The sequence below is a fragment of the Symphodus melops genome (assembly GCF_947650265.1).
Source record: "Symphodus melops genome assembly, chromosome: 21".
Taxonomy (NCBI): Eukaryota; Metazoa; Chordata; class Actinopteri; order Labriformes; family Labridae; genus Symphodus; species Symphodus melops.
Window position 1 is genome coordinate 12,394,698 of NC_136711.1, and position 24,076 is coordinate 12,418,773.

The 24,076-nt window shown below is 42.0% G+C and overlaps 2 protein-coding genes across 2 annotated transcripts in view; both read right to left on the minus strand.

Moving 5' to 3' along the window:
* Positions 1-24,076, minus strand: part of LOC306842253 (protocadherin-15-like) — a 153,516-nt gene continuing 129,440 nt past the window's right edge. The window contains exons 32-37 of the mRNA XM_079372380.1: positions 23,081-23,191; positions 9,333-9,354; positions 8,841-8,879; positions 8,539-8,612; positions 3,957-4,086; positions 1-920 (exon numbers count right to left, since the gene is read on the minus strand). Of these exons, the coding sequence (XP_079228506.1) occupies positions 150-920; positions 3,957-4,086; positions 8,539-8,612; positions 8,841-8,879; positions 9,333-9,354; positions 23,081-23,191 (1,147 nt within the window). The 3' untranslated portion in view covers positions 1-149. The remainder of the gene's footprint in view (positions 921-3,956; positions 4,087-8,538; positions 8,613-8,840; positions 8,880-9,332; positions 9,355-23,080; positions 23,192-24,076) is intronic.
* Positions 15,074-19,399, minus strand: LOC306817218 (protocadherin-15-like). Its single transcript, XM_079333920.1, has one exon. The coding sequence runs from the start codon at positions 19,310-19,312 to the stop codon at positions 17,315-17,317; it is 1,998 nt and encodes a 665-aa protein (XP_079190046.1). The 5' UTR covers positions 19,313-19,399; the 3' UTR covers positions 15,074-17,314.

Sequence of the window (24,076 nt, forward strand, 5' to 3'; positions counted from 1 at the left end):
TCTAAACTTTCACCCTGAGCACGATGTTAGAGGAAAGTGGCCGCTATGTGAACACGGTCAATTCGTTCCAAACCTACGAAACAGATATGATGTCTGAACGCTCTCAAGATCTTGGTTCGAAGAAGCGAACACAGTCGGGTAAGGATCAGTCAGAGTTTGGTCATGGGTATGTGAAGGCTGTTCCACGGGCCCATCCATAGCTCCTCCTCATCCGACTGCGTTCTGTCACTTGGGCACTCGAGCGGCTCCCCCGCGGCCGGTCCATTATCTTCATCTTCGCCGTTACTGCAGTCGACCCTCGACTCTCTCTCGCCCTCTTTCAACTCGTCTCTCTCTGCCGAGCTCTGTGGCTGCTCCGTGCCGCCCTGCGCCGCTTTTAGTAGGTTTGATTTGGATGCCAAACTTTCAGTTCCAGTGTTGCTGGTGCTGGAAGATCCCAAAGAAACGCTTGATTGTCGCGTGTTAAATGTGTTCAGCGTTTTACTGTTGTCAGTTTTCAAGAAAGAGGAAGTGGCCAGTGCAGTGGCAGCCGTTACCGGGCTTTTGAAGGTACTCAGTGTGTTGCAACCGCCGTCTGCTGCCGTCCTGGGGTTACTCAGTGGAACTCTCTCCTCCAGCGTGGCCGCCATTTTCTCCAGTTTTTTAAAGTGCTTGGCCAGCCGCGAGCTGAAGACGGGGGAGGTGGGTTTGAAGTTGTTGTTCGTGTTGGTGTGTGCGGGGCCTGTAGCGTTTACCGAGCGGCGGGTGCGGATGATGGAGCCGTTCTGGGCCACATAGACGCTGCCGTTGACGTTAGCGTGGCTGTTGAGTGTGGAGGGTAACCGAGTGCGCTGAGTCTCTGGCATGCTGTCCTCACCGGTGGAGCTCGTCTCATATTCCCGGTCCACCACCAGCTTGATCCGACGTTTTTTACTCCCATGCTGGAAAAAGATGAGCAGACAAAAGATGTGTCGTTAACTTTAGACACAATTTACTTTCCAGTGTTAGACGCATAGGATTTAAGATATTTGATTTCTTGCAACATCTTCACACCTAGAATCTCTTTCTAATAGAATGAAGCTCTGTTGACTTCAAATCTTTCTTTTAAAGGCTTCATATGGGACATTCTGAATATTAAAATAGCAAAAATCAAATCTACCCAGAGTATAGTAGTGGAGTAATAATTTCCTAAAATGAGATTGAAGTAAAAGTCCCTTTGCATGTGTTGTTCTCAGCTCTGTGTTTTCCTTCAGAGGATCAAACATGAGGTGAGGGATATAGGAGTCTAAATGGGGCTTTTTTTTTTCATCGGAAAATCTGCGCTGAGAGTTGCACAGTAAACATTACTTTAAATAGTCTGAAGTCCTTCAGTTCTAACAGAGTCATGGTGAGGATTTTGACCACCGGAGGTCAGCAGAGATTAATGTGAAGACGTTGTAAAGCTCGGGTAACGTACAGTTCAATCAAGAAAAGCAACAAAACAAAAGCGGCACACTCACTCACACTGCACACGCAGCAAAGATCAGATCAGAACAGCTGGGTTTACGCCCGATTTTTTTTATATTCTTAAAAATGTCTTGGTGCACCTTTTCCACAAAAGACAAATGTCAGAGTATTGGATTCTTTGAGCAGAAACAGCAGCAGACAAATAGCAGCTGGAAGAAGAAGAGGAGGGACAGGAGACGGGCTGAAAAATGGTCAAAGACGCAAAACCAGAGACGGTTAAAACTCCTGTGAATGTAAACGAGGTGAAAAAAGAAACACGAGAGAAATAGATCCACTCAGGTAAAGACTGCACACCCCATCCAGCCCCTTTGCACCCTGTGTTCTTACTTAGCGGCAAATAATTCACTCTTGGCGTCGCTGAGGCCTCATCTCCATCTCAATCATGAGTCTCCTTCTCCAAATCCTCCTCTTCTTCCCCGTCCATGCCCACTGCCTCTCTCCTCCTCCTCCTCCTCCTCCTCCTCCTCCTCCTCCTCGGTGTCTTCAATGATCATTGACAAGTCATCAGAGGTGCCCATCACGCCTGAGCTGACGTCTGATTGGTTGAGGTTGGTGGCTCGTCTGCTCGACGGAGACTTACGGGATCTGACTCTTTTCGCCTCCTCCTCCTCTTCCTCGCTTTCTTCTTCTATTGTTTCATGTGTAGAGTGTCTGCATGTCTGGGGCCTGGAATATATTTTACTTCCAGAGTCTCTGTCTCTCTCTTTGCTGTTCAGGGAGCGTCTGCTTGTACTACCTCTCTTTAACTTGGCACTGCGTTTTCTTCTTTTACTACTAATACTGTCGCTGCTCTTGGAACTCTTACTCGCGTCACTCTCGGAGACTTTTCTGTTTGAATCTTTCCCCGTATCCCTTCTCTCTAACACTGACTCCTCATGTTGGCTTCCGCTGTCTGATTCTACGTCTGTGTCGGAGGTTCCCTCTTCCTCCCCTGTTCCTGACTCATTTTTTTCCGTTTCTGTCTCCGATTCGGTCTTGTCGCGCTCCACTGAAACCGAAGAGGTCGGGCTACTTGCGTCAGACTGACTAAAATCTGACTCTTTGCTGCCACTTGCCGTGTCTGAATCACTTTCATGAATTTGGTTCTCTCTCCTCCACCTCACCCCCTCCCCTAACTGTCTCTCCCATCTCTTCCTCTCGTCCCCCGGCGCTTGCTCAGACACCAGTGCAGAAACGCTCATATCTCCCACGGAGCCGTACACCTTCCTGCCTTTCTCCCCTCCTCCCCTGCCCCGGCTTTCTTCATCGCTGCGCTGTTCATCTCCCACCCTGAAAGGTCCCTGGAGCCTTCTGCTGAGGGAGATAAGACTGAGGGCCTCGTTGAGCTTTTGTTTCGCCGGTGGTGGTTTGCTGGCTTCCAACGACGTTTGGAAATAACTCCCGTCGATGACCAGGCCGCCGTCCAGGCTGGAATAGTAGCCACTGGACGACCAGCCAGGGAGCATGAGTCTTTCTCCTCCACCATTCCTCATCCCATTGTTTGTCACATCTCTTCTTTTGTTTCTTCCCTGTGCTTCTCCTCGTTCCTGACCTTTTTCTTCTTCTCTTCTTCCTCCTTTATGTTCTCTTTTCTTTAACTCCTCTCTCTCAAATCCTCTTCTAACTACTTCCCCATTTCTTTCCTCCATCCTGTCTTTCCCGATTTCTCTCTCCTCCACCGGTCGGACTCTGGCTTTGTTCCAAGGCGGGTGGACTGTAGGAGGCTGTCCAGAGGTTTTACTCCCCGAGGAGAGCAGTGCACTCGATCTCATCATGGACTTCAACTTTGAGACCGCGCTGGAACTCTTAGGTTTCATGTTCGAGTGAGCACCGTCCTGCAACGGTTGTTTTCTGTCGCCCTCAGTCTGTCTTAAGGGGCCGTGAGAAGTTGGAGGACGAGGCTGGAGTTTGGCAGGGTGTGGGGTAAATTTACCCCCTTGTGTCTTTCTCCTCACCTGTGAGCACGATGACATCAGTCCAAAATAAAATAAAAACGTTAAGAAAAACATGTACACAAAAACATCACACAACTAAACTAACTACTCTTCCAGAGGGGAGCTGTTCCCTACCAAAACGTTGATACAGTTGGTTTAATAAAAAAATAAAATAAAATAAATAAAAGTAATAAAATGACTGTACAGCCATCTGAACAGTATCCATGTTCCCGAACACCCGGCAACAATTATTACAAGTAAAAAAAAAAAATCCTATAAATAGGGTCCATTAGTGTGTTGGATTGTGAATTTTCAAATACACTTGAAATAGTTTTTTTGTTTTTTTTAACTTGTTTTAATAGTTTTTTTTTTTTTTTACACTTTCGTTCCTGAATGTAACTTTTTGGCTAATTGGCTAATTTCACCACGTTTCTCCAACTATCAGAAAACTGTCAAAGCTACAGCAGAAGATCTCGGAAGTCACTGTGATCCACCTGCCTGTAAGAACTGGCCTGTGTTTGTGAATGTTTGATGTTGTTTTTCGACATCGGATCGTACCTCTCCGTCAGACTCCTGTGGGCTGTAGTAATAACTGCCATCGTCATCAACGACAACTTCTCCATATTCATCGTAGAGGCCGGAGGGGGAGATCAGCTTCCTGCGACTGCCGTACTGAGGAAGGTCATACCTGGGCCGAGAGTGAGGAGAGGGAGGGGGGAAGAAAAACGGCTTTTCAGATTAAAATCAGAAAATAAGCTGTGCAGAGCGGACAGAGAACACTTTCACTTTAAATGTTGTGAATGTTAAAGGTTGCTTTCATTACAAGCCATGCAGTCATTTTTTGTAGGTGAAATAAAAAGTAAAATAGAGGCTGCAGTTTGGCACAAAAGTTTCAACCAATCAGAAGTGAAAAGCAGGTCCTACACAAACACAACTGTTGCACTTTGCAAATGCTAATCCACAGACACTTAACTACTAACATTTAGTGCAGCACTGCTGCTCTGTCCAAAGATAAGCAGTATCTAATGACTTGACTAAGCAAAGCTGCCTTAATCACAAAAGACGCATTTTGTTGCCAGGAGACACTTTGGGAGCAAAAAAAAAAACAAAAGACTGCAATCGATTTCCCTCTCTTTTGTCTCTCTTTGTTGCTGGTTGCCGGGAGCGCTGCCTGGCTCCACCAGCCAAAAAAAAAAAGAAAAAGAAGAAGAAATAAAAGCTGTGTTGTGTATCACCACTCGGGCTCTGTGCCCTGCAGCAAGCGAGTCGGAAAGCCAGCGGGTCAAAAAACCCCACATCTCTTCAGTGCTTTCCTGTAAACAATATGTCCCAGTGTGATTAAAGTAACAAATCTGCCAGAAGTCCTCTGGCTGGGTTACAGAGTTGGAGGGAAAAAAGTCGCCCTCTGTAATTACTCTGCTCACAGTCACACAGCGAGGGGGAGAGTCAACCTCTTATCACATAAAGTAGCCACAGTAATAAACAAATGGAAGGGACAGGTGGATGACCGAAGTGATGGGAGGTAGGAGCACGTGGGGAGCAGAAGGAAAGGGGCGGGGGGGGGAAAAAAAGCCAAAGTGCACAGTCACAGGGTTAAAGCGAAAAGACCAAGCCAGTCATAAATGTCACACAGTTATAATCCGCAGAGCACGGCCTCTGCAACTTAATGTAATGAGTCTTAACCTTCCACCAAAACCCTCTTATGGGATTTCACAGTCATTAACCCCACATGCTCAAACTGAAGTGCATACACTTCAAATTACTTAAAGGCTAAAGAAACCTTATGCCTACATTTTCTCCTCTGAGAAATTTTCTTCCCCTTTTTTTTTTTTACTCAATACTCCCCCGCTTCACGTCTCCACTAGGGGGCAGTAATAAACAGGGAATCAGTTAATGCACTGCAAAGATCCCAGAATTCTCTGGTATTACAGTTAAGACTTCACGTTTTGTTTTGTTTGTCGCTCTGGGTTATCTCTGATTATCTGAGCCCCAACGGATTTCAAATCTCTTGCTTGTTAGTAGTCTGGTTTCAGGTGCGTCTGTGATTGTCTCATGATCACTCCTCACACGTGTGATCAAATGATGATGATAAAAGCAATGGCTCTGTTTCTATTCGTCCTTTTAAAGTAAATACACTGACGACCGAGTTTGTGATGGACAGATGAAGATCTTTCTCCGTCCTAATGTTACATTACATCTCTGGAATAACTCAGCAAGTCGAGCTCGTTTGAAGTCGCGAGAAATTTGTCTGAAGACATTCATTCCCTTGAATGCAAAATATATTAAAGGAGCAGTTTAACATTTGGGGGTAATACATTAAAACAAGCTGAATTAAAAAAACCGACACCAACTTTCAAACTGTGAGTAATATTTAAAGATGGTGTGAGGAGACCATCCTTCAGTAGAAGCAACAATTATTTTTAAAGTCGGATTTCGTCCCTTTTCGACCAAGCTTTGCGATTTGTCTTTTAGAGTCTTGTGCTACGCTAAGCTAACTGGGTGAAGCTTCGGACTAATTCAGTGTAACGACTAGCAAAGATTTTTTTTTTTTTTTTTTTCATAACGCTTGCGTGTGGTCATGTGTTTTCGTTACAAGCAGTAAAGTAGAGAAACACCTGCTGCAGATGATGATCGGCATCCACATCCACGGTGTCAAGTTTCTCCTCAAGCTTTAAGCAAGGAGGCAAATGAACCTATTTCAGAAGTCTCTGACTATCTCTTAAATACCTTTCCTCATCGGTGTAATGTGACTTTCATAAATACCGAATCCTTCTTCAACAAGGTGAACATGCAGACATCTTTCTTTCTGCTGGTTTTGTTCATATCTTTGTCCTGCTACAGTTTACCACATAAAAACTGCACCCTCATAGCGCTGTGGATGCCACATCTCACTCATCTTGGCCTACATTTTTTTCATGTGGGTGCCCTAACTCAGCACCTATCAGCTTCATGACAGTTACACAGCTCATCGCCCCCGCCAAAACCAATTTTGGAACGCAAGATTTAATCCCTTATTCCTCTGTTGCGTCTTTCACTCTTGACTTGAGGGCAAAGTGAATTTGGCTTGTTTTGCAGTTTTTGTTTTTTTTCCCCTGTCGGCGTCAAAACATCAGACCTGTGCAACAAATGGTTGAAGTTATTTTCTGCATCTGTACAAATCCAATCACAACTGCGCTCAAGGCAGATGGCTACATTCCCAACATGCAGAGAAATCCAATTTGGATCACTTCTATTTCAGACGTATGAAAGAAAAGGTCAGAAGGTTATGAACCATCGACATGGATTAGTATGGCTACAGAAGCAAACGCTGGACCAGCTGTTGTCTGTCTGTGAGAAATGGAAAGAGCTAATTCGAACTCCAAAACTTTGTGTATATCCTGGGAAGTGGCCCTAACCTTTCCTCGAGTCGTCTTTGGCAATAAATCCTGCATCTTTTATTTACAAAAGCAACAAATAAAGTGATTGCATCTGAGTCCCACCGGGTCACAAAGTCTGGTCTCCTGCTCCCGCGTACGTACGAGTCAGACATGAATTTGTGGATGTTGCTCGAAGCCAACAGCATCTGGCCCATTGTCTGCTTCCACGGCTGGCTGCCTGATTAGCTGCTACAGTATTGCAATGCAAGGCAGAGTGAATTAGCTGTGTGTGTATGTGTGTGTGTGTGTGTGTTTATGTGTTCAAGAGCGAGTGTGTGAGCGAGTGAATGAATGCGTTTGTCACAAGAGAGAGTTTGTGTGTGCGCGTCTGCTTCTGTGTATTTATGTGTGAGTGTGGGTGGGCGTATAAAATCAAGTTCCCGGGAGTCTGCAGCTAAAATTATAAAAATTACACAATGCATCACAGATGGCAGGCTGGATGTGGAAGAAAACACACACACACACACACACACACACACATTCACACATTTCGGAGAGATGCAGCGGCCTTACTCATGAAGGCTTTGATCTAATGTGTCTGTATGTGTGTTCAATATATTGCCAATCCTTCAGTTTTTCTTGCCTTCACAGGCATCCGAGCATCAACACACACCGCGTGCGGTACGTAACACAAACAAACAAGCACACACACACACACACACACACACACACACACACACACACACACACACACGCACAGAGAAAAAAAAATCCCTCAAAGCTCGTTCTACCACTTCCTGATAATCACTAAGATATTCAGCACACACGAGTAGGGAGGGAGGTCAGTGGTGTGAACACTGGACAGCAGCCATCACTCAGTGTGACTGACACAGTCAGATGGATTTAAAAACACATGACATGAGGCTCAGCTGGCTGAGGGCAGCTCCATACTTATGTAGTAGGAAATATGGTTCATTGATGACATGGCCAACACTGTCAGTCACTGCAAGAGGGAGAAGGTCTAAAGGGGCCATGGCCTGTACTCAGTACCTTGACAAACTTTCCTACTACGTGTCAATAATGCAAACGACACATTGTATTATTGATTAGTATAGGGCTGGGCGACATTTCAAAATGCTTCAAAAAGGGGGCAAACATCATTTTTAATCCACGATGATCGCCCTGTACTGTAGCTGTAAATGACCTGTTGGACTTTTGACACTAATCAATGAATGCTTACCATGTAACTGTAATGGAGGGTTTGTATTTTTGCCATTAGCTGTAAATAAAGATGGATTAAGCTAATGTGATGTCACCCATCTGTTACTGCAGGAGGCCTTAGAGTCCAAGCCATGGCGGTCACCATGCTGGAAATGTTGTCTCAACCTATTGATAGACGAAGGGCTGAGGCGGGTTTTCTTTACAAACCCTTAACTCAGCGTCTGCCTGTCAGTCAGGTCATCTGCACTCCTTATCACCACTAATCTTCATCTGTTATTGAATTAAAATAGATGAGTTAAAATAAAGTTCATCAGTTAAAATAAAGTTCACCAACCACCTACGAAGCAAACGACAAAAAGTCCAGCTAGATTAATGCTAAAGCGCACTGCTGTACCCTGCTGGAATGAATCTTACAACTTATTTACAACACCCACTTTAACTGCACAACATGAGACGCCTGCTCTACCAACTCCGCTAAACCAGCGCCCAAGTGTAACTTCGTTATACAGTACAAACGGGGATATGTAAAATGTGCAGGAAACATTTCAGACAAAAGAACACACCCTTGATCATAGTTGTAGTAATCTTGTGTGTAGTAGTCCTGGCCGGGGTCAATGCCAGACTCCATTGATAACTCCTGTGAAATAAAAAAAGGAATGATTAGCTGCTTTCCAAACATGCACTTACATACACGCGTGTACCTATACAAACATCCATTGGAGCACAAATACTTATCGGAAACCAATCCCTCAACAGAAGTGCTCTTTAATCACCCATGCACAGAACAGAGAGAACTGAAGCACCGGAAGTGACGGGGAAAAAAGAGAGATAGAGAGAGAGAGAGAGAGAGAGAGAGAGAGAGTACCTCAGGTCTGAGCAGAGAAGGTCGGAGAAGCTGTTGTGTCTGCCGGAGGGAAAGAAATGCGTCGAGTGACAGGACAAATGAAGGAAGTTACTGTAAGAACGTGGCACCAAAATAGCACACTTCTATTTTTTGTCAACTGTACAATCGCTACTCGACGTTCCTTATTTCACATTGTGTGAATGCATGTTTGCAACAGCTTCAACCAAGTTGTTTGGGCCCATTAGGAGGTATAACTCCAGACATATGTTTGGGGAAAGAGATATTTAGCAAGTTCGAAGTCTGTTTTGTCACCTTTGTGATACTGTCAGTGATGTAGACACAATAAATCACAAACAGCGCTCATATTTATGATACCATGCCTTCATTATGAGAAACAGAAAAGAAAAAAAATAAAGATTGAAGGACATCACTGAACATCAGAGAGAAAGAGGTTAAAGTGAATAACACCCATGCGAGTGAGTACATACAGTGCACGCGGAGAACGATACTCACCTCGTGTTGCCCGTATCCGCGCCTAAAAGATCAAAGAGAGAAAACAGAAAGAACACTTACCAAGTCGATCAAGAAAACCTTACGTTGAACAAAATCCCTCCTGATGCTGATGCGTCGGTAATTCGCGTCAGCACTTTGCTGTGTGTTTCTCTTACTGCAGAGGAAATGAGATGTCTAAATCAAGGCACAGGTGGAAGTGGCCGCTGGAAATGTATTTAATTTGACAGAATTTAACCCATTTTGCAAGAAGAAAGTAAGGAGATGAAATGTACGTGTGCGTGCGTGCGTGCGTGCGTGCGTGTGTGTGTACGTACGTACGGGAGTGCGTGTGTGTGTGTACGTACGGGAGTGTGTGTGTGTATTAGAGAGAAAAAAAAGAGGGTTATATATGAACTTGGGATACTGATGGAAAAGAAACCCATTTTGACCGTTCCTGCACCAAGAGCTCTAAAAACTGTGAATGTAAACACACTGTTGAATAAATGATCACAATGTCGCTACACACTCCTGTGAACAAGCTTCAATAGAGGTCAGCAGCTTTATGTAATCATTTTGATCGATATGGTGACTAGTTGATCAGCTGGTTGGCCTGGGCAGAGTTCACCAAATGTGTCCTCAAAGAGAAGCGTCTTGGTCGAGAGCGCCTCAGAAGTGGTAATAGAACAAAAAAAGACAGTGCTCATTGGGGGAGCAAAACTTGAAGAAAAAAAACGGGAGAAAGCCGATGCACTCGTCTTTGGGGGAAAGGTTTAAATGCTTTTATTAAACTGGCTTCAACACATTTCAGCACCTACGCAGAAAAAAAGGCTGTTTTTTTTTGTCTTGTTCTATTTCTCGAGCTTGCCATTTTAATAGAGGCATTTTAACCTTTCTTCTGAAGACCAATGCGTTGGCCTATTTTTTATTTATTTTTTTTTCTCCAAGAAACTTTAACTCATGAAGAGCCTCCCAACTCTCTAATTAACCTTCTGCGTTGTCTTAACTTTCCAGTTTAACATATTGATCTCTAAGTTTCACTTTTTTATCCTCTCGGTAATTTTGGTGTCGTGTGCATAAAACAATTCTGCTCACAAGTTGAACCATCCACAGAGAATGAAATGATTTTCATAGATTAAAAGGTCAGAGAGATGTGAAAAAAAAACCTCTTTAGAAAGAAAGACCTCATAATAAACCCCATTAATATGTAGAGAAGGTTTGGACTGTGTGTTTAAGACACTCAGGACGTAAACAAATTGTGCATGAAGAACAACGTGATTTGTGTGCTTGTAATCCTTAAAGCGCATCATTGTTAGAGAGACCACTTTTAATGAAAACCTTTCATGTGATAAATTAAATCACATTTTCCTTTTAAGAAACGTCTGTTGTATGAATTAAAAGCTTCGACATCAGAATAAGAGTCGGGTATGATTTAAAAAAATTAGACTGTAATTCTAATTTTCAGTTACGCCTTCTTTCTGTTAAAACTGTTTAGTCATCTTTAAAACAGAAAGTCAAATATATCCAAAAAGACATTCTCTATTGCTTAGAGAAGGGACATAATTATATAGGCTCAGTAAAATTACATTAAAATGTACATATTAGAAATCTGTAACAACCTAGAGCTCGCACTCTCAAAACACGGTGTCGACAGCAAATGCTACTTCAGGGACAAAATGTCAGGACTGTCTGGTACATGTAAAAAAAAAACAACCAGTGGTAGAGGCAGGTGCTGCTCTTAATGCTAAGCTAGGCTAATAATTCCTGGTACTATAAAGCTCCCTATTTGCAGTGAAGGGGCACAAAATGTATCTCTCATCAGAAAGCCCGTAAGCACTTTCACAAGGAGCCAAAAACTCTGAAAACAAAAACAACAAAAAAAGGTTTAGTTCCAATCATCCACACTTACTGAAGACCAAAATTAATACACTGGGTGAAAACTATTTCTTTCCACTGCAGATCAGATGTTGTTCCCCCAGCAGGAGAGTAGATGATAGGAGCAAATAAGCTTGATGTGATGTTTACAGCACTGTGAAATGAAGACTTTGAGAAAATCAAGGAAGACAAAAGGAGAAACAAGAATTGAGGGCTCGGGCGAAATGGAGTGAGACAACAGGAAATGTCAAAACATGCAGGAGAAACAATCATAGGTAAAGAAAAAAACTCTGAAAGAAAAATTACAAAGAAAAACAGACACAAATGTACGCACACATGTCTGACTGTGTTCCAAACAGGAGGTACTGTTGTGTGGAAACAAGGTAATGAGCTGGCCAAAAGAAGATGTATGACAGAACAACAAACGGGGACTTTTAGAGGACACATCACATTCTCCTTTGTGTTGCTGGAGCACAAACGCGTACATTTTGAAACCACGTGAGCATTTCATTAAAGACATTAAATTAGGCTATAAATGTTATTCTAAAGCACATACAGAAACACTTCAAGGAGACACGGTGGCTTTTCATTCAGGACATTATCTGCTTAAATAGAAAGGTTGAAAGAAGGACGGGGGAATGTAGTGAAGGCTTATAAGAGGATGAATAGGCTGATGAATGGAGGAATAACTGGATGAATACACAGATGTAAAGGTCGATCCTGGGGAGGTACACAGGTTAGAAGAAAACTGAATCTTTTCGTGTGTGTGTGTGTGTGCGTGTGTGTGCGTGTGTGTGCGTGTGCGTGTGTGCGCGTGTGCGTGTGTGCGTGTGTGTGTGTGAGTGCATGCGTTTCCTCCAGAGTGAAGCTGCCAGGAGAGGGTGCCCAGCAGTGTGTGTTGTTTAATCTGGGTTTGTGTGTGACGAATAACTCTATCTCTGTGTCCTTGCTGCTGTGGCAGACACATCATTAGGACTTCTTGCAAGAAAAACACAGAGAAATCTAATGTCAGTCGTGCACACACACACGTGTAAAAAAATACACACTTCTGACATGATTGAGTCTTGTGCTTTGTGTCCTCTTGTTCAGCAGTGTGTACTAGAAACAGACAGGAGAAAAGACGTATTATTAGCCCTTAAAGGACTCTGAATATAACAGACTCTTCTCGTCTCTTTTCTTTCCACATTTTGTCTCTCCCTTCTCTCTACTGTAGCTCCCTTGCACTTTGCACACATTTGTAACTTCCTTCCACCTCCGTTTTTCTCTGACTTGTTTCACTCTCTTCGCAGATTTCTGCGTGTTCCAACTCCACAACCCCTCTCTCTTATATTTGTTTACTGGTACATTTTTCTTATCTGTCAGAATGATATGTAGAAAATATCTTCAAATACAAGAGTCTCGTCTCATTTCCAGAATAAACCTGTTTGAAAGGCAGGTAAGCATCAGTGAGAAGGAGCCTTGTTGTGTTTGAAATGTGAAGAGAGAACCTGCAGACAAATAGCTGTGTATACAACGCTTCAAACGACTTCATACTTATAAAGCACCTACAGTAAGATATAAGTCATCTGGCATTTCTGAGGTTCACATTTCTTGACTAAACCCACCTTGAGCAGATGCACGTCTGGATACACCCAAAGCAAAAATACAGTTTTTTTTGTGTGGGAATTTGTAGTGCTTTTTTTTTCCAGAGCGAGAGAGAGAGAGAGAGAGATATCAAATCTGGTCTGTATTCTGTGACTGTTGTCTCCTCACGTTAACTAACATTAAAATGTTTAAACATTGAGAAGTGCTGCCCAAACCACAAATAGAAGAGCCAACTTGTGAGTGTGTTTGAAATGATGCGCCTGTGTATGATAATAAATCACAAAAAGATGTCGGAAAAAAAAAAAAACCTGTTCCAAAAAACACCATTTGCAAGAGCAAATTACAATTTTCTGAAGCATCACGTCTCATTCTTTGCTTCAACTACCACATTTTCCATGATAATCCTCACTGAACCAAGGATCAAACCCATGACTTTACAATTATACAACCACTGCTCTCTCACCATGTCGTGTAACTGTGTCTCTCTGTTCAGTTTCAATTAAATACAGACACGCTTTGCTGAGTGTTCAAAACAAAACAGAATGTCAAAAGAAAGTCTGTTCTCATTGCAAGAGGACGAGAGAGAACTGAAGGGGAATCTGTCTGAGGCAATGACGCTACACAGAGAAGGTATGAGTGTGTGCAATGACATGCAGCACGCTGAGGTGGACAGCTCATCTTAACATAAAACATTTCCGAAGCAGTCATTTGAAACAGCGGCGGCGCCTGCAACCTGTTTGATGCGGCTCAGTGCTTTTCATACAGAAACTTGTGTTTACTATACACGTTTCATTTTCTGTTAGTCCATTAGCTTTTCACAAAAGTACAACTAAACCAGAAAGGTTTATGTGGTAGCCTGATCATTTTTTCTGTCTGTTTGATCCGTATTTAAAAAAAGTAAAATCCCCAATCTCAGTCTTGTCTCGTGGTGAAACAACAGATTTGATTAGTCTTGAGTTCATGTTTGAGCTAGCATCAGGGGGAGGAGCATTTTACCACTTCTTAGCCAACATTGTTTTTTTATCTTGCACATTGTGACATGAAAACGGTACATTTAAACTACAATAGCTTGGAATTACTCCCCCCCCCCCCCCCCGGCACCAACTGTTACATACGCTAAATAATGCTAATGTTAGCTGGTTGAAGAAATGTTTGAATGCTCATGTTTTCTTAGACGTTTGAGCTCCCTACCATGAGCGTGATATCAGAGGAAATTTGCTGAATAAATGTGGTGAATCACACAGACTGTGTGTGTGTGTGTTAAATTGGCAACACTGCTAACAGCTTTACAGATTTCAAATGAGAAAAGATCCATCAAGCTCTGTGTGATAGTTCAGTATATGACATTACATATCCTCTTTTAATGTGAATCACTACATTGAGGCGCGTTTTCTATAGTTGTATACATGTTTATATTATGATTTGATTCAGTTACACATAAGAGCATCAGTGCCACAGGGATCTTGAAAGGCAACTTGGTGGAATTTTGATGGCAGTAAAATCTGCAGAATATGAATCTGGATTTTACAATAAATACAATATAAATGTCATTGTAAGAGTTCCCTTTCATCAAGCAACAGAACATGTAACCATATTGCCTTAGGTAAAGGGATTTCCTGTTTTGTTTTGTTTCAGGGAAAAAAAGATAATCAAGGAAATGACTCAACTCAACGTAGATCAAGGTGACTCAACTGCTTTGTGAGGGCTTTAGTGTTTATATATGATATCTGGCCTGGGAATGCAGACATTAACATCAAAACACAAAGCACAATCTAACAAAATCCCTTTTTTTTAAAATACATTTTGAAATCATTTCCGATTCTTTAATAATGCTGGCAAATATTTTGTCTCTAGAAAAATGCTTTCGCAAAGACCTCTGATGAATAAGCCTGACTACACTTTTGCAAGTACGCCCAACTTTAAATAAGAGAGTAGAAACAAACAGCCAGTGATGTAGAACTTGTTCCAGTGTTCATCAATGGAATAAGATGTCTTATAAAATGAACTTTCTCGAGGAGCATACGCCCCTTCAGTTCTATAAATCCACAGAGTAGTTCCACTTGGACCTGATGTGGCTGTGCGACCTTCATAACACGCCTGATCTCACATTTGAAGTGAGTTCAACAAAAATGTTACTCAGGAGGCTGGCTGCATGACTCCCCTCTGCACACTTTTCATCAAGAGTAAACCACAGCAACAATTCCATCATTGTCAGTCAGGAGATGCTCCACTTTGCATTTATGCCCACAGCACTGCTGTTTCTATTCTGCTCCTCCCCGAGGCTTTCCACGGGGAAGGTACAGTTTAGACGCAGGACAAATGTACCTGATTTGGGTTTCTATCTTATTTACAGTTTAAGCTGCGGTTAATGTGACTTATGTCTCACTACTCTTTGATTCTAACTTCAGCTTACCGGTTCTACATTACCTCTCTGAGTATAAATGTGACGAGTACAATACAGCAGTGAGGCAGATGCTATGAGGACAATTTAACCACGACATAGATTGTAAAATTACTGTTTCACTCAATGTAAGCACCACGTATTTTATTGAGGAAAAAAAACTCCTTTTGTACCTTTCATATTGATTATTATGCCAACATAGACTTCAAAGATGTTTGTTGTCAGAACCAATAGAACAATCTCTAAAAGGTTTGTAATGGTCCAGCACATATTTTGAATAAAATGTCTACGTTGCTAAAGCTTTCCGCTACAGCTATCCATCGAGCCACTAAATTCTACACTAACTCCTTGAATAGACACATTCACATGAACGTGTTGAAAATGAAAAGACAAATTAACAGACAGAAAACAAATGATACAATAGAGTAAAGAAAAAATACAAATATGAGTTAATAAAAGACTGACAGAAAAACAACCGTGTGAAAACCTCAAAGGGCTAACAATCAATATAGAGAACTAGAGGAAAAAAATAACTACTAACTTAATGAGAAAGTAAGCGGAAAAAATGGACTATCAATGATAACACTCACTTAAAAAATTAAAAAATGTGTAATAGTAGAATGGAGAAAATAATTAGTTTTATGATATAAAAGTTGACTCTAAATTAGTGTTAATGGACAAAATCCAGAATGAAAACAATACAGTTGTAGAATAGAAATGTTTCAGCAAAGCTTTTGACCCACAGAGAAAAGACTGGAATTCACATCCAACAAAATTCAACCCAAGTTGGCAGGTTTCAAATGTTCTCTTCTCCTCTGTTTCATGTTTACTTTTTTACAACCAGTTCAAACTGTGCACTGAATCCACAGAGAGTGTAATTATCTACTCACAACAGCAAAGGGGCCCATCACCAATCATGTGTCTTTGATTATTTTCAATGTGTTGTTGATAAGATTTCAATTGCTTGGTGTGGATGAAAACACTCGACGAGTAGTCAGGAAGAAAGTTAACAGGGAGGCATTTTGTCATCTCTAATCATCTAAATGTTCTGCTCCCATTTGCAGCTTTTTTAAGCCAATTTTCCTCAGCATTATTTAACACACCAGTCCAATAAAAGCTGTTTCGTAGGAAACTACTGTATAATAGTGGCAGATGAAGAGTCATTCCTCTAAATGATTTCTTCAACATTGAAGGAGGCTTTTGAATTCCTTTAAGGTTCCTGGAAAAAAGACAAGACTTAACCCCTGAAGCTGGGAGACTACTGAAGATTAAAATAAAACACACCACAAAATATAAATAAAAAAGGGGATCAATCACTTTATGTTTTAGGTGATCTCGTACAACACAATTCTCTTAAATGATCCTATTGTGATTTCCTGAAGTGGAGGTTAAGGGAGCGAAGATCTGCTACTGTATGCTGAAGATAAATGCTTTGTCAAACCATACCACCATCCAGACTTCAACAAGTCAACAAGTATAAATATTTTGAGAAATATTGTAGTATTAGTTGTGCTTTCCTCAGCAAAACTGAGGATGAACAGTAGAATACTGCTTGATGTTTGTCTTCAGGCTGGAGTGTTTACTGTTCTCCCCCTTTACTGCGCTCGCTTATTGGCTACTTCAGTACTGCTCCAGAAGTACTGTCGAAGCTGTCCAAGATAAGCTTTTAAAATGAGCAGATTACTGGGCAAACACTGGTACCAACCAAGGACCCAACATGTCAGTCGGATGATCCTGTACTCTTAGTCCATCTTTAAACTGCCGATTATTTCCTCTTCCTTTTGATACGCTCCTTGTCTTCCTCTCCTCCAATAACATATGACAAGAAATGTTACAGAATGCAGAGACACTTTCTCCCCTTCTCTTGTTCTGTGATCTAACACTACCGTCATTGGAGCAGAAAAGTCTTTTTTTTTTATTTTATTTTTTTTATTCCCTCTTTATCTTAGGCCCACATCTTTGTCTTTCTGTTCTCCTGTAGGAAAGAAAAGTTGAGGAGTACAGCCGCAGCACAGTGAAGTCACCAAATATTCAGAGCATCCCACTGAGCTATTTTAAGCATCAGTCCCTTGACAGCTCCACTGCAACCATGCAACAATGTCAAGTAATTGTTCTTTGTGCGCTCTCCACTCGGTAAAGGCAAAGGCTAAAGCATTGTAGACTGAGAGGGGAATCGTTTCTCGAGCTCTTCCACGATGGAGTTCATTTTTGGGTTGGGCTGAATCAGTTGGAGTGGATGATCCTCTCCTCCTCCACCAGCTCCTTCTTTAACTCCCTCTCCTCCCTCCCCTCCTCCTCCTCCTCCACCTGATGTTGTTAATGCATCCAAAGAGTCAAGCGAATCCAGAGAATCCATTGAAGCGTGACTCTTCATGACCTTTTTGAGCGGGATTTGTTTTTGGTCAATTTGGCTGAACATGTTCGCCACAGACTTCTCAATGTCTGCAATGTTTTGGATGTTTTTTAGTATTCCTTTCAGCTCTCGTCGCGGAAGTTCAGGCTCCACGGGGAGGGGTGGCAGAGTTGGCCGCAGGGAAACAGGCCTCAAGGTAGGCGCTTCCGAGAGCGATGGGAGGACAAAGGTGGACGGACGCAGGAGTGAAGGTGACAAAGGGGGAGGGAGAGGCGGGGGAGGAGGCGGGGGAGGAGGTGGGGGAGGCATAGGGAGAGGAGGTGGGGGAGGAGGAGTCCGCCGCTCTGTATGGTTGGAGTGGAGTGGAGGGGGAGGAGGAGGGGAGGACGGGTGGCGTGGAAGAGGAGATGGAGGATTGAGAGACGACAGGGAGGAGGTTTGACGTGGACGAGGAGATGGAGGATGGAGAGGCGCAGGGGAAGAAGGTTGATGTGGTGGAGGAGTTAGCGGACGGAGAGGAGCAGGGGAGGAAGGTAGGCGTGGTGGGGGAGGTGGAGGAGCTGATATGGTAGGTGGAGGTGGTGGTGGTGGGGGGGATGGAGGTGGTGGGGGTGGAGGAGGGGTTGATGGAGGATCAGGAATAACCTCTAGAGTAACCTGAAGTCTTTCATCCACACACTGATTTCCTGTTAAATTTGCACCAAATCGTCGCAGCACAGGTGGAGTTGGTTTGTGACTGGGTGGAGGTGTGCCTCCATCGCTCTGAGTGACAATGATACTTGGAGGACCCTCTTTGATATGAACAGTTGGCAAATTTTGGGTGGTGTTATGCTTGTGACACAGAGGAGATTCAGGGAAAACTGAAAGTAGCATGTCAGGCGACAAAGATCCTTGCGAGTCTCGGTTTTGCCTTTGCCTCATTTCCTGTAGCGCCTGTTGCTCAAACTGCCTTGCTTGTTCTTTCACTGTCAGCTTGGGCTCCAGACTTGGGCTTCCAAGTAAGTCTGAATCCAACCCCCGGTCAAATCCTGAATCAAGACCAGCATCTTTGCTGTCCTTGAATTCAGCCTTTAGAAGCTCCAGCTCCCACTGCACAGGATCCATGACCACTTGACGACGCAAAGCGTCGTACATCTCTTTTCGATGAAGTCTTGATGGGAGTGTCCAGCTGTGTCCGCCCCCAGATCCCCACCCGCTGTCACTGCCGCTGTAGCCACCAAACCCCACATCACCTCCAGTGGAGCTGAGTCTCAACCAGGCATCACGTAGTCCATTCCTTGAAGGTGAGAAATTTCCAAGGAGATCTCGTCTCCTCTGGCTTCTTCCAAGAGTGTCAGGGCTACTCAAAGTCCCATCCTCATGGTAGATTGGATTTTTGATAGTCAGGGGGTTCTCATCAGAAAGGAAGGTAATACTGGACTCAGACTTGGGGAGGTTGTGAAGTACCCCTCCATTAGCAATACACTGACGATGAGCAGCAATCGCTCGTGTGGCGAAATCTGAGATCAGTCGTTGGCGGTCACTTTCGTCCAAACTGCTACCCCTCCCACCAACACCACCTTGGTTTGACCGGCTAGTACATGGATGGAAGAAAAAAACAAAATAGAAACATGGAATGAAGGGAGAAGTAATAAAAGAAAGGCGTATAAAACATAGAGGACAGAAGGGTGGAATGAATTGATAATATGCAAGCCAAACTAAAAGAAATGTTCGAGGCAGCTGAATGTAATCTAAATGAAAAGAGCAGCAGTGCAAGGTTGTTAAGAAACAAGATTTTATAGTGGAGAACATAAAGAATGGGATAAAGGTGGATAAACCCTTTGAAAGGCTGCTGGAGCTGTTTGGTAAATAAAATACTAGTACTTTATCACCAGAGGGGCAAGTGATGAAGCATGAAAAAATGCTCTTCAAACACTACAGGAAAGAATAAAATTAGACTTTACGTATGTGAAAAGTGATTTACTACAAAGGCACTACTAAAACACAACTATAAACAATGCCAGATCTGTTTGGGCAAGGATAGACCCCCCTGTGTGATGGAGTTCTGGAAGTTTACAGATTCAGAACAAAACGACTGATTATATCCTCACTAGGTAGAGGTGCATCAATCTATGAGATCTCTGGTGTAGCTTGAAACTTGAAATTGCAAACTCTTTGTGCAACCAATGCAACTAATCTAGACTGCTAATCTAATCAGCTACAAGCGCAACTCACATCTCTCTGATCTATGAAGGTAAAATGACTCTGAACATCAGACAAAACTAACCGCTTACAAGCACAGACACAAACGCACGACTAAAGCAGCAGAACTGTTAGAGCATAATGTCAAAGTGGCCAAGAATGTGAGGTAACTTTCAACGTCCTACTCACTTTGGTCTGTCAGTCACGGGTAAAGGTGGACGTATGGGAATAAGAGAAAATGCACAGATGAACGCATCAGTTGGCAAGAGACGAGGAAAAGCAGAACAAGAATAAAGTTAAAATTGTCAATGTTGTAAAAAAGAAACATCAGAAAAGACAATAAAAACAAGCTACAATAAATGGGAAGAGGAAAGTGAAATGTAATGTTAGTTTTGCTATCTAATGAATAATGTCATCAGGATTTCTTTGTCCAGGAAACTTCGTCTTGGTTGTTTTGCTGACCTGTCACATACTTTACAGATTAAAAGCAATCTTCTTTTTCTTGACCGTGAAGGAAAGGCCCTTTCACATTCTATCAAGGCGTGTTTATGTGTGAATTTATGTAAAAAAAACAAACCAACGAAATTACATCCACAACCCTGAAGTGTCCCAGAAAACAAGCCTGATCTCATTTTAACAGTGTTGGCCATGAATCTACATTAATATGAAGGCATGGTCCTTCGCACCTACAGTTTTAATACAACACAAGGATGACAATAACATGTCCTGTAACTTTTAATGTCACTTGTGAAAGCTGTTTAATTTGCACACAGGTGGACAGTAAATCCAAAAACATAGACCGTTGACCGTTAGAGAACTCAAAATGACACGTGTGTTAAAAACTTAAACATACAGTATAAGAAACTTTTTTGATACATCAGTGTCTTCACTCAGGCGGCGCTCCAGAAGTACATTCACTTAGGTCAAGCAGCACTTCACAATAAAAGTGCCCAGAGCAGAGAAGGCATTTTGGCTCGTAATACTAAAAGCTCTCTGAAGTTCAGGAGGCGATGTGCTCTTGCTAAGGTTGTCTGCGATCCCTCTTACCTTGATAGAGCAGGGTTTGGACTTTAAAGGACAGAATTTAAGACAACTTGAAGGTTTTGATAGTTGTTTTTAAATGAATGCCTAAATATTAGCACTGATACTTAGACGTTTGCAAATCTCTGAATTTGAATCTAATACTACGTAAAGAATAATCAGCTTCTAGTTGTTAATAATCAGACTTGAAAACCAAATCTGTCAAGAGACCAGCCAAATGTAATTAAAAGAACGGAAAAAAAGAAGCCTGGAAAATCAGTCGACTGAGCAGTTTGATAATGGGCCTTAATTATGAATGAGAAAACTTTGAACTTTGCCAGATTTGAAACTCGTTTGGGATTCCTTCGCCCCTGTAAGATTGCAGTTCATCAGAAGATACACAGGCAGACAGAAGTATTTCATTAGAAATCACAAACTGCTTCCTGGTGTGTGCGCGCACACACACACACACACACACACACACACACACACACACACACACACACACACACACACACACCTTCCCCACCACAATTAAACATGCTCTGCAGCTTATCAATAGAATTAATTATTGCCTGAGGTGGTCTTTATAAATTACGAGCTGCATTTATTTCAATTATCTCATATCCAAGTTCATTTCCGCACACATTTTTCAGGATCATTTGTGCTGGTTAGACAGACACCCACACACACACACACACACACACACACACACACACACACACACACACACACACACACACACACACACACACACACATACACACACACACACACACAGGGTCCCTCGCGCGCACACAGAATCACATTTTTAAGCACTTTTTGTCATTTAGAGATCGTTTCTACCATCTTGCATATGAATTGCGCTCATGTTAATGGGAATGGGAAGGCATATCAAGGACAGACAGAAAACTGGTGATGCATGTAATGCTGATAAGAGTTCCTCTCAACTTCTTGTTAACGCTCCAGTAAGGAATTACAAATGAAGTATCCGTGCATTGCCTTAAGTGTGTGTGTTTAAGAGCGAGAGAGAGACTGAGGTAGTTAAAAGTTTCAGATATCAAGGTAACAGTGTTTTTCTTAGTCCAGTCACTATTAGTCACTTGATTAAACAAATTAATGAGTGTAAATTGAAGATCAATTAAAATCTCAAGAAATTATGCAAAAATAACTAATCTAAATGGTCTCAACAACGATTTCACAACAATAAAGTCACTTTTCTCGGTAGCATATATTGGAGGTTGAGATGCAGGGCAGAATGAATGAAAAGACAGTTTTGCATAATGATCAAAAAGCTTGTTTCCTTCATGATAATCAACAGTAGGACACTTTAGCCTATCAAAGGGGACACTTAGGGGTCAAAAGGAGGGGTACGATGGGGGAGGGAGAGGGGACTAGGTTATTTTGAATCATTCAGAATGCTGCTGTATGCTGGTTCACGCTGTCATTTCCACATAAAAAAAAGGAATTGTTGGATTTTAACTTAAACTGCAGAACAAAACCTCAACAAAGGCAGAGTTATGCTGCAATGTTCTTCGAAAGCTGATAAAGGGAAACAAATTGCATTTTTGGACTTTAAAGTCTGACTGAGGCCATCAGTCGATACCGATCTCGAAGAAAACTTGAGAGGCTGCGCTTGAAGTGAAAAACAGTTCTGTGTGCAGATCATTGACCTTCATGTTATCTTTTCTATAGCGAGGACATTAGCATGCATTACGACATGGGAATTGACAAGGAAAGAGCTGAAAGAACATCGCTTTGAGACGATAAAATTGAAGGGTGTATCTTCGACTATTAATGCATTCAAAATCAAAGCTTTGTTTGGTGACGGTCTGATGAGGCGCTCTGAGGCTCTGTTTGATTAATCTAGGAATGTGTCGTACCGCAGCAATGTCAGTTTTATTTTTGCCTCAGAAATGAAAAACAAAGGCAGAGAAATGTCTTTAGACCATAAACGGCTTAAAAGCTACATTCCCATTTGTTTGAGGCTTCTTTATGACACATTTTTACTCAAATGAAACATCCTTCATTTCATCTTGCAAGTGCTTTCAGCTCAGGAGAACGTTGGGGAAAGTTTAGCTAAGTAACTTTAGTGAGGTGGATCGACAACTCAGATATCAAAACAGAGTTACTTATGTATGAATTTGTTTGAAAGAGAAGTCTTCAAAGGCTGAAAGTGCGACTTCTTTGCGTCAGTACGGCCGCCTCATCAATTTCACATGAATCAATACTTTGAAGAATCTGTTAAATGGCTGCTCTGTGTTTAAAAAGTCTGTTAATGTGAATATGTCAATCAGTTAGTCTAATTCCTCTGCTTTGGCTCACCTATGAAAAATGCCACTTTCACACTTCACTTACATGGCGTTGTCTCCCAGCTCCTCGTACAGGTTGTTAGCTGTGCCTCCCCCAGGTTTACCCGTTGGCAGGGCCATCTGGATGCGTGCAGTTTTGGCACACTCAGCTTGGCGTCTGGACACAGCAGAGAGGACACACATACTGTTTGTCTTCTAAAGTTAGAGCAGTGTGGTAGGACGTTACAACTTTTCAGGTTTCAGGCTTTCAACTGTAAAATATTAAAATCTTAACGTGTCAAGATTATTTAACTGTGTGTTTTAATACCATGCAATATATAAATATATATATATATATATATATATATATATATATATATATATAGATGATGTAAAAATGAAATGTTTCTGTTGAAACAGCTACATGCAAGCAGGTGCTAGCATGTTTTTTGGTTTTATCTTTTACACTATTATTTTTGTCCAGACTGATATATCAAATATTTCAAATCTGATCTGTCTCTCCAATAGAGGCACACAATAAAAATAATCATGTCCACTGAAAACATGGAGAAAAAGAGCAGGGAACAACATGGAGGACAACATGCTTGGAGGACTATAGCTAGTAGCGCCTCATGAGGTCATTTCTAATTTAAAAAATGTGCCATAACTCAGAAAAAAAGATGGAAAACACAATCATTTTCGGTGCAATTAATGAGAAACTGGAAATGAACCCTTAACAGACAGTTGGCATTGCGTGCCTTTTTATAAAACTTAATGACCATTAAAACAAGAGGACGCATCAAACTGTGGTCTACATTGAACAGTGACCATTGAGGCAACAGATGGCACATTGAGTTTTTGTTTAGTTTCCAAGATTCTCCCAAGACTTGTTTTTTTTGTTTTTTTTAATCATTCTAAAGTCCCTGGAAACATCAGTTCCTTCCTAACAATGTTCCTGATGTTACACTGAGGCATGTTGAAACTGTAGAGCTGCAACATTTGTTTTTAACACAAGGAGAGAAGAGTGCAGCTTTTCAAATAGATTCTGTAATGAAAGTCACAC